The sequence below is a fragment of the Balaenoptera borealis genome (genome assembly GCF_965194805.1).
Source record: "Balaenoptera borealis genome assembly, chromosome: 1".
In the NCBI taxonomy this organism is placed as follows: Eukaryota; Metazoa; Chordata; class Mammalia; order Artiodactyla; family Balaenopteridae; genus Balaenoptera; species Balaenoptera borealis.
Genome location: NC_138860.1, coordinates 9,377,025 through 9,395,802, shown reverse-complemented (window position 1 = coordinate 9,395,802; position 18,778 = coordinate 9,377,025). Strand labels below are relative to the sequence as shown.

The following is an 18,778-nucleotide window of genomic DNA, read 5'->3' as shown; positions in this document are numbered from 1 at the left end:
AAAACTCACTATTTGCAGATGACATGATATTAAATACAAAAAAATCCTAAAAATTCTACCAAAAAACTATTAGAATAAGTGAATTCACTAAAGTTATAGCATACAAAATCAAAATACAGAAATCTGTTGCATTTCTGTACACTAATAATGAACTATCAGAAAGAGAAATCAAGAAAACAATTCCATTTACAAGTGCATCAAAAAGAATAAAATAACTAGGAATAAATTTAAACAAGGAGATGAAAGACCTGTACTCTGAAAACTGTAAGATATTGATGAAAGAAACTGAAGACAACACAAATAGAAAGATATACCACGCTCATGGATTGGAAGAATTAATACTGTTAAAATGTCCATACCACCCAAAGCAACCTACAGATTCAATAATCCCTATTTTCACAGAACTAGAACAAATATTCCTAAAATTTGTATGAAACCACAAAAGACCCCAAATAGCTAAAGCAATCTTGGGAAAGAAAAAGCTGAAGGTATCATGCTCCCTGACTTCAAACTATACTATAAAGCCAAAGTAATCAAAACAGTATGGTACTGGCACAAAAACACACATATAGATCAGTGGAACAGAACAGAGCCCAGAAATAAACCCACAAAACACACAGCCAATTAATCTACAACAAAGGAGGCAAGAATATACAATGGGGAAAAAGTCTCTTCAATAAGTGTTGTTGGAAAAACTGGACAGCTACATGTAAAAGAATGAAACTAAACCATTTTCTCACACCATATACAAAAATAAACTCAAAATGGATTACAGACTTAAATGTTAGACCTGAAACCATAAAACTCCTAGAAGAAACATAGGCAGTAGCTCTTTCACATTGGTCTTAGCAATAATTTTTGGATCTGTCCCCTCGAGCAAGGGAAACAAAATAAAAAATAAACAAATGGACTACATCAAACTAAAAAGCTTTTGCACAGCAAAGGAAAGCACCAACAAAATGAAAAGGCTGCCTACTGAATGGGAGAAGATATTTGCAAATGATATATCTGATAACAGGTTAATATCCAAAATATATAAAGAGTTCACAATCCAGCAATTTCACTTCTAGGTATTTTTCCAAAGAAAACAAAAACACAGATTTGAAAAGATGTATGTACCCCAATGTTTATAGCAGCATTATTTACAATAGCCAAGATATGAAAGCAACCTAAGTGTCCATTGACTGATGAATGGATAAAAAAGATGTTTTATACACACACACAATGGAATATTACTTAGCCATATAAAAGAAGGAAATCTTGCCATCTGCAACAACACGGATGAACCTAGAGGGTATTATGCTAAGTGAAATAAGTAAGACAGAGAAAAACAAATATTATATGATTTCACTATAAAAAACAAAACAAATATAACCAAACAGAAACAAACTCAAACAAATTCAGATATAGAGAACAAACTAGTAGTTGAGTGGGGAATTGGCAGGGTAGGTGAACTAGGTGAAGGGGATTAAGAGTTATAAACTACCATTTATAAAATAAATAAACAGGGATGTAACATTTAGCACAAGGAATATAGTCAATAATATTGTTATAACTTTGTATGATGCATAATCTATAAAAATATGTTGTACACCTGAAACTAATACAGTATTGGAAGTCAACTATACTTCAATATAAATTTATTTATTAATACTTTTGTCTATAGACAGATAAATAAGCTTTCATATATGAAAGGAAAAAATCAGCTAAATTTCATCAATCACAAATATATTATTAAATGTTTTAGTACCTCCTAGACATTTGAAATAACGTGTTTTCATCAGTTCTCATACTTTCACAAAAAATATGGTAACTATCAATTACCTTTTATCTCAACTAGAAAAAATAATTAAACTAAGACCTCACATTTGTTGAATTAATTTTACTGGCATCTTGATGGTATTAACTATATTCCTTACTATATAATTTTTTCCAAATCATGATTTTGTTTCTATTCTTAACTAATATATGTTTTACATTTCACTTGTACTTTTATCATATATAAATATATATTTATGTAATACGTTATAAATAATCTCTTGTAAAATTTCTGAATACTGTTTTATTTTCACTACTCTGAAACTAATGAAACATCTTATAGTATAAGCTTGTTTATGGTAAGGATTGACATTGGAAAGATTATCCATAACATTATGTAAATGGCACTTAACCAGATGAAAACATGTAGAAAATGTAAGCCTGTTTTTGCATTAGTTCACCTGCAAGAGCTTCTCATAAATAGTTCTATTCACTGGAAAGAATATGGCCCAGTATAACTACAGGACTTTGAACTATGTAAAAATGCTGTTTTTAAAACTCTACTTATGGGACTTCGATTTCCCTACTCCTCCCAGTAAAAAATATCAAACTAAAAAAATCTAGACATATATTTTTTAAAAAATGAAAAAAATTAAAATTCTGAAAAGTGAAGAGAAGGCAGACATGCTAGGGAACCAGGACCCAAGAATGACAGTGGTGAAGTCTCTGGCTTATCATTCTGCTGCATATGTCCTGGCCTTGAGGTTAAAGAAGCCATCAATTGAGAAATGCCAACAGGCACAGACAAAAAAGCACCAACAATAGTCTGCTCTTTCTATCCAAACAGGAAAGGGGCAACCTCATGAGACAGAAAACTTTGAGACAATAACCACTCTACCATACCCAAACACAACTGAAAAAACTGGCCCAAACCCTACCGGCCAGCAAAGGCTGGGTAGGGAGCCTGGACTTCCACCCCCACCAGGCTGTAACAGGCACCTGGGGTGGTGTCAGAAAAGGCTGTGTAGGGAGCTAGGACTTTCATCCCTGCAAACAGTAATGACATCTATTTGCAGTGTCAGAGGAAACTAAGTGGGAAGCCAAATGTGAAGTCACTACCATCCAGGAGTAAAGAAGCCCCCCTCCCAAATTTGGTATCAGTGGAGCCATGTAGAGAGCAGTCACAAGGCACTGCTACTCCTCCCGGCCAGGGTAGTATCAGGGGAAGCCATACTGGGGACCAGAACTCCCACCCCCTGCCCAGCAGTAACAAGGAACCCCTTCCCACCTCAGGTGTCAATGAAGACAGAGTGGGGAACCTGGACTTCTACTTCCACCTGGCAGTAATGGGGTGGCATCCCTGATTTACCCTGCCAGAACAGTGCCCATAAAAACCAGCTAAAAGAGAAGTTTTAAATAAGATTCAGAGTCTTATAATATAGTACTGAAAACGCCCAGGTTTCAATCAATAATCACTTGTCCTATTAAAAATCATGAAAAGCTCAATTTGAATGAGAGACATTCAACAGATAGAGCGATGATAGATGTCCGAATTAACTGACAGAGACTTTAAAACAGCCATCATAAAAATGATCCAATGAACAATTATGAACACCCTGGAAACAAAAAATAGAAAGTCTCAGCAAAGAAACAGAAGATATAAAGAAGAAACAAATGGAAATTTTACACCTGAAATATAAAACGATAGAAAAGCTCAATGGGTGAGTTCAACAGCAGAATGGAGGAGACAGAGGAAAGAATTAGTGAACTGAAAAGTAGAACAACAGAAATTACTCAACTGAACAAAGAAAAGAGACTAAGAAAAATAAAGAGAGCCCCAGGGACCTGTGGGACTAAAGCAGGAGACATTTGTGTCATTGGAGTCCTGGAAGAGGTGAGAAAGAGGGTGAGATTGAAAAAGTTCTCCAAGTTATAATGGCTAAAAACTTCCCATATTTGACAAGACATAAACGCACAGATTCAAGTAGCTAAGCAAAATCCAAACAGAATAAATGCACAGAAATCCACACCAAGACACATCATACTCAAATATATGAAAACTAAAAACAAACCAAAAAAAAAAATAATTTGAGACCAACAACAGGAGAAACACCACCATATCTATAGGGCAAAACCTGTTTGAACAACAGTGGATTTACCAGTAGAAACCATGGAGGCCAGAAGGGAGCGACATAACAATTTTCAGGTGCTAAAAGAAAAGACTATCAACCCGGAATTCATATACACAGTGAAAATAACCTTCAGAAATAAAAGGGAAATCAAGACATTCTTAAATGAAGAAAAACTAGGACTCTGTTGACAGCAGAACTACCCTAAAGGAATGGCTAAATGAAGTTTTCTAAACAGACAGGAAATGATAAAAGAATTTAGTTCTGGAACATGAAGAAGAAAGAACAATGGAAAAAGTAAAAATATGGGTAAATACATTTTCCTTCTCTTAAGTTTTTTAAATTAAGCTTCATGGTTAAAACAAAAATTATAATACTGTCTGATGGAGTCCTAAATGTATGTAGAGGAATTATTTAAGACAAATATAACAATGGACAGTAAAAGTACATAAAAGAAGGTAAGACTTCTACACTTCACTCAAACTGGTAAAATGTTAACACCAGTAGATTGGGATAAGTTAGAGAAACCATTAGAAAAGCCATACAAAGAAAACAACTCAAAACCACTATAGATGTCTGAGTAACTCACAGAAAAGCAGGAAAAGGAAAACAGAGAACCAAACAAAAAAACAGAACAAAGAGAAAAAATTTTAATGGCAGATTTAAACCATAAGACATTAATAATTACATATTAAATATACATTTCATTTTATACGTAATTTTATAAATCCATTACATTCAATGTAAATGGTCTCAATCTACCAAGTAAGACAGAAAATATCAGAGTGGACTAAAAGATATGATTCAATATATGCTGTCTATATGAAATTCACTTCAAATATAATGACATAGGTAGGTTGAAAGTAAAAGGATGGAAAAAATATATCATGCATATATGAATCAAAACAAAGCAGAAGTGGCTATATTACTGTGAGATAAAGTAAACTTCAGAGCAAAGAAAATTACTAGAGAGAAATATTGCATAATGATAAAAAGGTCAATCCACTAAGAAGAAATAGTGATCATAAATGTTTATGCAACAAACAAGAGACCTGCAGAATATGTAAGGGAAAAACTGATAAAACTTAAATTAGAAATAGCCAAATTCAAAACTGTGCCTATTTGCAAATGACATGATCATCTATCAATATGTAGGAAATGTCAAGGAATTCACAAAACTTCTAAAGCTGGTGGGTGAGCTTAGCAAGGTTGAAGGATACAAGACAAAGAAAGAAAAAAATCAACTTTATTTCTACACACTAACAATGATCACATGGAACAAAAATGAAAATATAATATCATTTGTAATCACTCAAAAGAATATGAAGTGCTTGGGTATAAATCTGACAAAATACGTATGGAACTAGCATGTGGAAAACTACAAAATGCTGATGAAAGAAATTAAAGAAGATCCAAGTAAATGGATAGACATAGCATGTTCATGGATTGGAAAAATCAATATAGTAAAAATGCCAATTCTCTTAAAATTGATGTTTGACACAATTCCTATCAAAATCTCAACAAGAATTTTTGTAGATACAAGATTACACTAAAATTTACATGGAGGGCAGAGTATCTATAACAGCTAAAACAATTCTGAAGAAAAAGAATAAAGTTGGGGGCATTTGTCTACCTGATTTCAAGACTTACAATATAGCTACAGTCATCAAGACTCTGTAGTACTTGCAGACAGCAGACAAATAGATCAATGGAACAGAACAGTGAACCAGAAATAGACCCACACAAATATGCCCCACTGGATTTTTTTTACAAGGGTGCAGCAGCAGTTCAGAGGAGGAAGGATAGCCTTTTTAACAAATGGTGCTAGACCAATTGGACAAACAGAGGAAGAAAAATGAACCTTGACTTAACTTCACACCACACAAAAATTAACTCAAAATAGATCATAAACATATGTAAAATGTTATATAAACCTTTTAGAAAAAAAGGAGAAAATCTTTGGGATCTAGGGCTAGGCAAAGAATTCTTAGATTGGACAACAAAAATACAATTTACAGTGGGAAAGACTGACAAATTGGACTTCACTGGAATTAAGAGCTTTTGCTCTGTGAAAAACCATGTTGGGAGGAGGAGAGGATGGGCTATAGACTGGGAGAGAATATTTTCAGGCAACGTGTCTGACAAAGGACTAGTGATAGCTAGAGTATGTAAAGAACTTCAAGGCTCAAGAGTCAAAAAAACAATCCAATTACAAAATAAACAAAAGGCATGATTTTCAACATTAGTCACTAGGGAAATGCAGATTAAAACCACAATGAAATATTACTACCCACCTATCAAAATGGCTAAGATAAAAAATTTTGACAAAATGCTAGCTAGCATGTGGAGAAACTGGATCACTCATACTACATTGCTGGTGCAAATGTAAAATAAAATAGTACAGCTACTCTGGAAGAGTTTGTCAATTTCTTAAAAAATTAAACATGTATTTACCATACAACTAGGTATTTATCCCAGAGAAATGAAAACTTATGTACACACAAAAATCTGTACACAAATGTTTACTGCAGCTTTATTCATAACAGCTAAAAACAGGAAACAATCCAGATGTCCTTCAATGGGTGAATGGGCAAAAAAATGGAATATCTATACCATAGACTACTACCCATCTATAGAAAAGAATGCACTATCGATATACTTAACAACCTGGATGAATCTCCGGAGAATTATGCTGAGTGAAAAAAGCCAATCCAAAAAGGTTACATATTGTATGATTCCATTTATATAACATTCTTTAAATAACAAAAATTATAGAACTAGGGATTAAGGATGGGGGAGGGTGGGGTTGTGGGCAGTGGCTGTAGCTATAAAAGGGCAAAATGAAGAACCACTGTGGTGATGGAATTATTCTGTACCTTGACTATATTAACATCAATAGCTGGCTGTGACATTGTACCATAGTTTTACAAGATGCTACTCCTGCAGGGTAAAGGGTACACAGGAGCTCTCTGTATTATTTTTATAACTTAATGTGAATATATAATTATCTCGAAATAAAAAGTTTAATAAAAAAGACAGATACTCCTAAAAACAAAACTCTACAAAATAACTGTACAAAATATCTAACTTAATGGAAATGTGCATGTTTAACTTCTATAAAGACAAGGTGACTTACTACGATGTAGAATTTAGAGATTTTCCGAATAGATTTCCTGAACACATTAATCCAATCAAAAGTAGATGTTCAATAAGTATTGCTAAAACAACGATAAAATAAAGGTTTAAAAACGAGAACGTTAGTTATGCCAATGAGATTAGCTGAGCATTTACTTTTGTATCCTTTTTTCTATGACTGGCCTCACTGCGCTGATCCAATCATCTTGATTGCATGCACCTAGGAAGAAATGTAAAAGCATTTATGTCAAATAAAATCAACATTAATATTATTTCAAAAGTTTGGTCCAAAATATCTTTTTATTAATATTTTGACTGACAAATTCAGGATAGTAAAAAACCTTTTAGCATAACTACGTTAAGCTCCAACTCTTACTTTCTTAGTAATGGTAAGGGGAAAGAGTATTATCATAATTTGCATTTCCACATTGTTGCGTCACTTAGCGGTGCTAAACAAGTGTTTGAGAAAATAATGAACTAGGGAATTATTTCATTAAAACTCTCGACTCTGTGAGATAAGGATAACTACCCCCATTTTACAGATGATGAGACAGAGGGCTAAGAAAAACCAGCTCACATATTAGTGACAAAATAAGGATTCAATCCTTTTCTGACTCCCCACCATCATAACTACAGAAAAAAAAAATGAAATCCACACACAATGCAAAACCAATTTTACCAAGTTTTTTAATCCTCTTTTTTACCTAAATTTTAGTATAGCCACCAGCTGTATAGCAAAACTGGCTGTTCTGTTTTATATTTTACTTCCTTTATATCTGATGGATCTAATGAATAGAGAATGGCTGACCAGATAGAAGCCAAGAGAAAAAAATGCAGCGATCAGATCAACCCCCAAACCAGAGAAAATCAGCTTCTACAGAATTAAAAGAACATTCTATTAATTTACTTTAAGAAACATAGAAAAATAAATATTTTTAAACATGTAAATCTGCATTAGATGCAGTATTAGTTCTAGACATGGGCATGGTCAATAAGAACAAGCAAAATGGAAGTGTTAATTTTTTTTTTAATCTGAAAGTATAAAGTTTTATGGACAGCAGGTAACAGTAGATTCCAGTAAAACAGGTTACACTGCACTTAAACCTAATTTAAAAAAAGAAGAAAAAAGAAAACTTAATGAGGTAAAAATAAGGAGTTAAAATTCTTTTGTGGGTCTATTAGTTCATTACTAGATCAGAACCACCTCAACCTCAATAACCATTTATCATTAGCTCAAGGTAGGAGATGGGGTGGGATCAGGACAAATCCACCCTTTGGCACAAAGGACAGCACATTAATGCACTAGTTACATAGAAAAAAGTAGTTTTTAAAAGTAAACTGAAAAATTAAAAATAAATTATGTAATCTATGGGTTGAAAAAACTTTTCTTCTAGGAAAAAAACTAAAGGTCCCAATGCAACTACAGTAGTCAACATGTCCTAACTACCTGTTACTTAATTTCATAAAGTACTGAAGAGCTTAAAGCCTGCATGGCATCACACCTCACAGTCACCTCCCCTTTCTAAACTTAAGCAGGACTAGGGCTAAACCAAAGGTGAACACCCAATCTTTTTGTCCTTATCAAAAGTGAAATACCAGGAATAGTAACCACATTACCTAAATCAATTGGTCCTTCTCTTAATCCATCTAATTCATACAGTCTTCCATTAACAGGAACATAACTGACAAAGTGAAAAGCATCTTCTTCTTTTGCTGATGTCTTTGCATCAAATTCAAACATTTGCTGTCTACAGTGAAGAAAAAAACAGTGAGAGACAAACAAACAGAGACAGTATTTATTTCACATGAAGTATCTTTACCTGGCGAAACTGTTGTGTACTTGTCGAATCACATCCGAATTACTCAGTGCCAAACCTTTCATCTGAAATAAGTTTTAAGAATAGCCTATTAAAATAAGAACCACCACAAACAGGGCATTTTAAGAATAATACGACTGTACTCACAGCTGCATCAAAGCTTTGTGAAAATTCTTTAAACTCTGATAATGTGTCTCCTAAATGGACATCTTGATGGGTACAGTTCAATAACACACTTACTATGGCTTGAGTAGCACAAGCATTATTAATTACCTATAAAATATGAAAGCAAAAATATTATCGATTTGTTAAAAAAAAACAGCTTTTAACTGGTGACGATGACCCCCAAAATATGAAAAAAATTAATAGTTTCCAAATTTTATTTCATATAGTCTTAGCATAAACATAATAAACATGATCAATTTCCAATCTAATCTATTTTCAGGAATTTGCTGCAATTCTGGAGCTGAAGATTCTAGGAAATCGAATAAATGAACTCATAATATCAGTGAAAACCAATACAGTTAGGTAACAAAACCAATCTTTCCTGGTCTAAAACATATATCTAATTAAACCAAAAGAGCTTGTCCTTCCCTCTTATTCACTTCCTCCTATGCTCACTTCTACCTATAAATATTCAACCCATATTTCAGTATCCAACGCAAGCTCCAACTCACCGATGTGGCTCTTAGAGAACTTATCCAACAACTCATATTACTTTCTTCCCTCATTTGAATTCCTAAAAACATGTATATACTGTCTACATATTTTTCAATTCAATCTTTACAGCGCTGTCATCTAGCTATTAACTGTTTATTTAACAAGTTATGTGAACCTTACATTCTAGTGAGAGGAGAGAACATTTAGATAGCACTTACTATGTGTGGGTAATTTTCTAGGCACTTCACATGTATTAATTCTTTTAATCCTGTCAATCAACAGCCTATGAAGAAGGAGTAATATTATTATCCTCATTTTACATTTGTGGAAGCTGAGGCTCAAAGCGGTGAAGTAGCTTGCCCAAAGGGCCCAGAGCTAAGCAAGAGGCAGGTGATCTGGTTCTAGAATTTGGTGTACTTAGCCACAACATTAGGCTGGCTCTGTACATGTATGTGGTCTCTCCAACAAGATTATAACCTACTTATGGACAAGGGCTTCTGCCACCCTCCCTACAGCACCTACACAGGGCTGAGACCACAGAGGTGGAAAGAGCCTCAGATGATCACTTCGAACACCAGCAAGGTTAACTGTAGAGTTAAATTAAACTTGATAAATGATTTTTTAAAATACAGTTTAGTCCTATTGCTATATTTCATTACAATATTATAATTAAATACCATTTTCCAAAAATGCTAATTCACTTATGATCTTACAATTTGGTAAATTATTTCTATCTTGCCTGATTTCAAAAGAAAAATTTTCCATTATCTTCCCTCATTAACTTTTATACTCCTGTACTTTTTTTTGCCAGACTTTTGAAGTCTTGTGAGTACCCACCAGTTCTTACATTTTTGACTGCAGTATGCTTGAGGAATTCCTTGATAAGGCTGCTTTCTCCATTAGAGAACACTGTCTTACTACCAATTCTCAAACAGTGATACCACCACATTCTTGTAATTCCTCTTACAGTATTTTGTACTCAAAACTATCTTATGATTGACGATTAAGGAAAAGTAACAGGAGATCTAGAATCCAATTAACATTGCTGCTGATTTCTTTTAATATGTATTCTGATACGAGTCACAGTTCTTTAGTAAACTTGGATGAAAATTTTTAATGATTAAAGGAGACATCATAAAGGTTGTTAACTAAAACAGGACTTAGTGCTCCCTTATCTTGGGCCAAAATTATCTGGAGATGGGTTGGTAGAAGCGAAGTTAGCAGAAGTTAAAATTTATACTCATTCACACATCCTTTTAAAATGATGACACATTAAAGATATAATATGTACCTAATGCTAGGCTAGATGCTGAGGCTATGGCAGAGAATACTATCAAACATTCCTATGATCTAAGGACTTCAAGTCTGTAACCTATCACTTTAGGAATTTTTTTTTTCAAACTCATCAAATTGTACACACTAAACATGTGCAGTTTTTTGTATACCAATTTTATTTCAGTAAACCTGTTTTTTTTTTTTAAGGAAAAAAAGAAAAAAATCTCGTGGTTACTGATACTTCTCTTCTGGTGTTAATAAGGATTTACACTGTCCACGATTTATTACAGCTCATTTTGCATATGTGTGAAGAACAGTCATTACGGGTGTGCCTCAGTGTAAACATACCTCTTCAGGTTTTTAAATGAGTTAAGTGCCACCAAGTGGTTATGTTATAAATAGCACAGTGGTCCCCTTATCCTTGGGGGATATCTTCCAAGACCCCCAATGGATGCCTCAAACATGGGTAGTACCAACCCCTATATATATCATGTTTTTTCCTATACTAACAGGCTGGTAGCACACATGAGGGACAAAGGGATGCATCCCACGTGGGACAGTGAAGGAACAGAATGAGATTTCATCACACTATTCAGAATGGCACACAATTTAAAACTTATGGTTTATTTCTGGAATTTTCCATTTAATATTTCAGCCAGAGTTGACTGAAACCATGGAAAGTAAAACAGTAGGTAAGGGGGGAATACTGCACAGAATTACCAAAAAACGAAAAATTTAAGACACTAAAAAGTGCACAGCCATTCATTCGTTCAAATATTTATTACTGAGCACTCACTGTGTGCTAGACATTGTGATAAATGCTGAACACACAGTGAACAAGAGACATGTGGTCCTTGTCCTCGTGAAACACTTAAAAATCACCTTATATACATCCATTGGGGAGAATTTTAACTTCATCTTTCTTCACAAAAAATTATTGCAGTATAAATTATATATATAGTCCCCAGCTTCTTAAATCTTTAACTTATCCTGAACGTTCTACTATATACCTTGGCTTTTAACACATTTTTAAATAAAGTAGTAGAGTTTAAGAATAGAAGGAAGGCTAGAGCAGGAGGTCACAAGTAGGACTGCCCCAGAACCTTAAGAATTTGGTTTGAATTCCTTTAAGAGGACATATATTCTTTAGTTCATCTAGGCTCTTCCACTCCCTAGCTCTTACACAAAACCCAGTTCACACATTCATGCTGCCAAACTGATCCTGCAGCCATCTGACTTAGTAACCCACGGTCTAGAGACTAACTTCTTGTCATGGTTTATATAAAAGAACATTGCAGATGCCTAGAGGAATACTACTAAAATTGCTTGAAGTACTGCATTATAAATTATAAATCTTCACTGAGTCATAGCTATAGGATAAATTAATAAATTTTTTAATATTCATTACTAATCAAGGGGAAAAAAGGTTGAGGATAAAACTAGGTTCCTAAAGGGAACATAATACTTTAAAATATATATAAAAAATAAATGTCCTCATATAATATACCAAAATCCAACTCCCAATGAATTATGGACATAGATATCAATTTAATTTTAAATTAAAATTAAAATTTTCTGCATCTCAATACATGCAGAAAAGCATTTGAAAAAACTTAATCCTTCCATAAGGATTAATACACATGTAAAAGAGATGAACAGAAAACCAAAATAATGAAGGAAGAAATCATCTTGGACTGAAGTATCAGAGAAGGTTTTTCTATGAATGTGAAATTTTAATAGAGCTCTGAAAGCCCGGTAGTACCTAGAGAACAGAGAAGGAAATTCATTCTATGAAACGTGAAGGGGACGAACAAGGAACAAATTAAGACGAGATGTTCAAGAGACAATGAGCATATTGGTATGTATTAGTATGCTTGTAATCAGAGCATGGGGTCATTGGTTACCTAGTAAATCAGTGCCTTTAAGCAATTAGGAGTTCACGCTAGGAGTAAGAGATTTTTAATAGGAAATAACAGTAAATACAGTGATTCAGAAAGGTTCAGTTTAAGACAATTTACAGGAGAGACTGAAGGTGGCTAAAAACAAACAAGATCCACTGGGTTGTTCCTCTAATGCTAGTATGAAATAATAAAGGGCAATAGATTAATGGAGCAGGATCACCCAAAGCAGGATCACCCAAATAGGCGAGTCAGAATTCTAGGAGTCAGGAATATAACTAAAAATAAAATCCGATTAAAAAGAATAAGGGGATAGTAATAATAACCATACAAAACAATTTTGTAAATTTAAGCTAAAATGCAGAAATTAAAAAAAAATCTTACCAGAACTAAGTCAAGAAAAAATAAGTAGCCCAAATAAGTCTTTTAACTATTAAATTGAAGTGGTAGTTAAAAATATACTCATAAAGAAAATACCAGGCACAGATGGTTTTATAGGCCAATTCTAACAAAATTTGAAGAAACAGACCTTCTAAATTTTAGATGGTCTAAACTGTCCAAATTCTTCAGGACAATAAGAAAAAGAGGAAATTCCAACTCAATTCATGAAGCCAGCACAACCCTAATACTAAAACTAGTCAAAGCCATTACAAGAAAGGAAAATTAAGGCCATTTCATTCATAAATGTAGATGTAAAAATTCTAAACAAATATTACTGCACTAAATTCAACAGTGCATAAAAAGAGAATATGGGCTTACCTCAGATATGGAAGAATGATCAACTGGGCTTATCTCAGATATGGAAGAATGATTTAATATTAGAAAAATTCATAAACATAACTAACCATATTAACCTATTAAGAGGGAAAATAAACATGATCATCTCAATAGATGCAGAAAAGCATTTGAAAAAACTTAATCCTTCCATAATAAGGACACTTGCTAAATTATTAAAAGAATGTCCTTACCTGAACATTAAGAAAAAAAAATCTGAAATGGGAAATGGTAAAAGCATTCCCTTTAAAACCACAATGATTTTACTGGAGGTCTTAACCAGTCAGTAAGATAAGAAAAATAAATCAGAGACATAAGGATTCAAAATGAGGAGATGAAACTGCTTTGTTTGACGCATAATTTAGATAGAACCCCCCCCAAAACCAACAAATAACAGAGATAACAGAGGTTAGCAAAATGGCTAAATATAAAGACATAAGAATGAATTACATTTTTTTGTACCAGCAACAAACACCTAGAAAATGTAACTGAAGAAAAGATGATTTATAATTATAACAAAGAGATCAAGGAATTAAGATAAATCTAATAAAAGATGTAAAACCTCTATAGAGAAAATTATGCAACATAATAAAGATAATAAAAGCATCTAAAAATAAATAGATAAATAAAAGCAGATCTAAATAGAGATACATACTACTTCATGACTTAGTATCATGAAGATATAAATTCTCCCCAAATTGATACATATATTTAATGCTATTCCAGTCAAAATTCCAACAGAATTTTTCATACAATTTGATAAGATGACATTGAAATTTATATGAAGAACATAGGGTCAAGAATAGCAAGGCTATTTCTGAAAAAGAGGAGGGAGAAGAGATATGACCTATTAGATATAAGAACTTACGAAGAAGTGAAAGGAATTAAGACAGTGTGGTATTGGCAGAGAGACAAACAAATTGATCAGTAGAGTCCAGAAAACACACACACACACACACACACACACACACACGGAACTATGGTATACAACAGAGGTGGCATGTCCGATAAATAGGGAAAATAATGGACGTTCAATAAATGAGGTTAGAAAAAAAGGGTGATCCACATGGAAAAAGATGAAATTGAACCCCTGCCTCATATAATATACCAAAAATCCAACTCCCAATGAATTATGGACATAGATATCAAAAATTAAAATTTAAATGCATAGGTAAATATCTTTTACAAATTCAGATAGATAACAATTTCTTCAACAAGATACAAAAAAGCATTGGCTCTAAAATACAAAATTCGGGCTTCCGTGGTGGCGCAGTGGTTAAGAATCCTCCTGCCAATGCAGGGGACACGGGTTCGAGCCCTGGTCTGGGAAGATCCCACATGCCACGGAGCAACTAAGCCCGTGCACCACAACTACTGAGTCTGCGCTCTAGAGCCCACAAGCCACAACTATTGAAGCCCGCGCACCTAGAGCCCATGCTCCACAACAAGAGAAGCCACTGCAACGAGAAGCCTGCGCACTGCAACAAAGAGTAGCCCCCGCTCACCGCAACTAGAGAAAGCCAGCGCACAGCAATGAAGACCCAACGCAGCCAAAAATAATAAATAAATAAAATAAATAAATTTATAAAAATAAATAAATAAATAAAACACAAAATTCTATTCATCAAAAGACACCCAGAAAAGGTAAAACAATAAGGTGCCAACTTGGAGAAGCAGTATCATGAAGATATAAACAACGCCTACAAATCAAAAAGTACAACTAGTCCTACAGAAAAATAATTTAAGAATTTCACAAAAGAAACACATATGGCCACTAAGTACATCAACACCCTTTCAACATGATTAGTGCCCAGGGAGATGTAAACCAAGACCAAAATGAAGTACCATTTTAGAATGAGCTGGCTGGCAAAAATCAAAAAGGCCTCTGGCGCAATGGTTGAGAATCTGCCTGCCAATGCAGGAGACATGGGTTTGAGCCCTGGTCTGGGAAGATCCCACATGCCGCAGAGCAACTAAGCCCATGCGCCACAACTACTGAGCCTGTGCTCTAGAGCCCGCAAACCACAACTACTGAGCCTGCAAGCCACAACTACTGAAGCCCACGTGCCTAGAGCCCATGCTCCGAAACAAGAGAGGCCACCGCAATGAAGAGTAGCCCCCGGCTCGCCACAACTAGAGAAAGCCCACACGCAGCAACGAAGACCCAACAACGGAGACCCAATGCAGCCAAAAATAAATAAATACATAAATAAATCTATTTTTTTTTTTAAAAAGGCCTGACAATACCACATATTGGAGTATGTGGCTACACAGTAACTCAGATATTGCTAGTAGGGGTGTAAACTGGAGTATCTACTTCCGAAAGCACTTTGATATTTCCTCCTAAAGTTACATTTACCTATCAGAAGAACTGTTGTACTTCTAGATATGTACCAGGAGAAATTTGCACAAGTACAACAGGAGACGTACAAAAATGTATACAGTTTACAGTAATGCAAATGAAAACTCAAATGCCAATCTACAAAGAGTAAACAATTACTTACTCTTTATGCACATTCGTGCAATTACTATTGTACAGCATGCAAAATAAGTTAACTATTACGATAAACAACTCGTGGATAAATCTTAAAATATTAAGTCAAAAAAGTAAGTCTCCCAAAACTACAAGGAGCATGATACTTTTTATCAAGTTAAAATTTTATATACACACAGCCCTTTTAGGATTAGAAAAAATACAGAAAGTGGAAAGCAAGGAAACGATATACAGAATTCCACATGTAGGTTACTTGGATGAAGGGAGGGAGGATGAAAGCTATGTGGGACAATGGGTGGGACAGAAGAAAATGATAGTTAGATGACGTTTATCTAGGCGGTGGGTTCTTAGGTGCTTACTACATTACTTAGTCACCAAATAAGTAAACAAATAAATAAAAGGAGGACATGAGCGTGTGTCATCAGTCAAGAATTATCATAATTCCATGCTGTGTACCTGAAGATCAGTTTTTTAAAAAGGAAAAGAGAAAAACACACTCAACATCACTGATTGATCTGTCCTCTTCCTTCATCACATCTAATCATTACACACTAAAGGTGCTAGTTACTTTACCACCTGAGTATTAATCAAATCTGTTTACATCTATCACCACTAACAGTCTTCTACCTGCTTTTGCATGGACTTCTACAAAAGCCTCCTAACTGATATGCAGTCTCATAACCTACACCACTCCCTCCTCCTCAAATGCATTCCCCACACTGTAGCCAAAGTGCTCTTTTCTAAATGAAAATCTGATCATGTCACCCTTCTTAAAACACCTCAATAACCTTCTACTGCTCTTACGATACAGACAAAAGGCTCAAGCATGCTCTGCCTCTGTCCACATCTTGGCAGGAAGTGAAGAGTTATTCTCTAATACCCACCTTCTCCCTCTTCCAGATGAACAGAGGACCCAAATTTTATCTGGGTCCATGTCCACCTGGAATGAGGACAGCTTCCCCCTCTGCTGCTAAGTACAGCCATGTGACTGAGCTCTGGACAAAGAGAAGAAAGCATGCAACGTGAGCAAGTTCTAGAAAATGTCCGCAAAAAGAGAGGAGCGTGCTGTCCGCTTCCCCTGTCTTGAATGTGGAATTGAGACAGAACGGCTGAAACTCCAACCATCATCTCAGACCATGAAGTAACCTTTGGAATAGAAAGCACACACAAAGGAGCAAAACAAAAGAGCCTGCCATCTTGACGCGCTCCACGGTGAATGAGAAAGAGAAAAACTTGTGTTTCTTGTAAACCATTGTTTCCCTACACGTAACCGTACTGAACCCTGACTAACACACGGCTTGCTCAGCTTCACCATCTCAGACCACCCTGCCTGTGCTCTCGCCAGTCCAGCTACACTGGCCCTCCTGTAACAGTACATTTTACTAGCCTTACTCCCTTTTACTAAAAAGCTGTTAGTAATCTGGGATGATCCTCAACCTCTTTCCCCCAGTTAATACCTACTTAACCTTTAGATTTCAGCTGAAATGTCACTTACTCAGAGAAGCTTTCTCAGATCTCCCTGAAGAGGTCAGTCTCATTTTTATGTGTGCAGTGAAGAATCTAGTCTTGCCCTAAGAGAGGCCTGGCCTTTGCCCTTGGCTCCTGGGAGGTGATCTCTAGGCTCTTGAGAAGCCATGCCTCACAAAAGTGTCTTCGTTTACCTGGGGGCTGTGGGCCACACAGATGGTCTCACAGTGTGACTTAGGGTGGGTTCTGGGTCAACAGTATCATCTCAACCTCCAGGGTGGCTGGAGACTGAGGGCCAATAAAAACTCGATACCAAGAATCGGCGGAGATGGCCCGAGTGGCAGCCCTCTGTGCACCCTGTCACACATCACTGCCAGTCAAGTTACAGCGCTGGCTTTGACTCCCCTGGGAGAAGACAAGGAGCAGCTTTCCTGGACTCTGCCCTATGTGTCTCTTCCCTTGGCTGAATTTAATCTGTGTCCTTTCACTGTAATAAACTATGTGACTATAACAGACTTTGGTGAGGTCTATGAGCTTTTCTAACAAATTACAGAACCTGAGGGTGGTCTTGGGGACTCCCCAAACTTGCAAGTATCAGAAGTGAGGGTGTAGGCAGAACACTCTATGACATACATCACAGCAAGATTCTTTTTGACCCAGCTCCCAGAGAAATGGAAATAAGAACACAAATAAACAAATGGGACCTAATGAAACTTAAAAGCTTTTGCACAGCAAAGGAAACCATAAACAAGACCAAAAGACAACCATCAGAATGGGAGAAAATATTTGCAAATGAAGCAACTGACAAAGGATTAATCTCCAAGATTTACAAGCAGCTCATGCAGCTCAATAACAAAAAAACGAACAACCCAATCCAAAAATGGGCAGAAGACCTAAATAGACATTTCTCCAAAGAAGATATACAGATGGCCAACAGACACATGAAAGAATGCTCAACATCATTAATCATTAGAGAAATGCAAATCAAAACTACAATGAGATATCATCTCACACCGGTCAGAATGGCCATCATCAAAAAATCTAGAAACAATAAATGCTGGAGAGGGTGTGGAGGAAAGGGAACACTCTTGCACTGTTGGTGGGAATATAAATTGATACAGCCACTATGGAGAACAGTATGGAGGTTCCTTAAAAAACGAAAAATAGAACTACCATACGACCCAGCAATCCCACTACTGGGCATATACCCTGAGAAAACCATAGTTCAAAAAGAGTCATGTACCAAAATGTTCATTGCAGCTCTATTTACAATAGCCAGGACATGGAAGCAACCTAAATGTCCATCGACAGATGAATGGATAAAGAAGATGTGGCACATATATACAATGGAATATTACTCAGCCATAAAAA

The 18,778-nt window shown here is 35.3% G+C and overlaps 1 protein-coding gene across 6 annotated transcripts in view; it reads right to left on the bottom strand.

The window, feature by feature from the left end:
- Positions 1-18,778, bottom strand: part of UCHL5 (ubiquitin C-terminal hydrolase L5) — a 52,296-nt gene that overhangs the window by 17,611 nt on the left and 15,907 nt on the right. For all 6 annotated transcript variants that reach the window (XM_082395214.1, XM_082395211.1, XM_082395213.1 and 3 more), the window contains 4 exons: positions 8,987-9,112; positions 8,843-8,904; positions 8,640-8,770; positions 7,179-7,242 (listed from right to left, as the gene is read on the bottom strand). In XM_082395214.1, the coding sequence (XP_082251340.1) occupies positions 7,179-7,242; positions 8,640-8,770; positions 8,843-8,904 (257 nt within the window). In that variant the 5' untranslated portion in view covers positions 8,987-9,112. The remainder of the gene's footprint in view (positions 1-7,178; positions 7,243-8,639; positions 8,771-8,842; positions 8,905-8,986; positions 9,113-18,778) is intronic.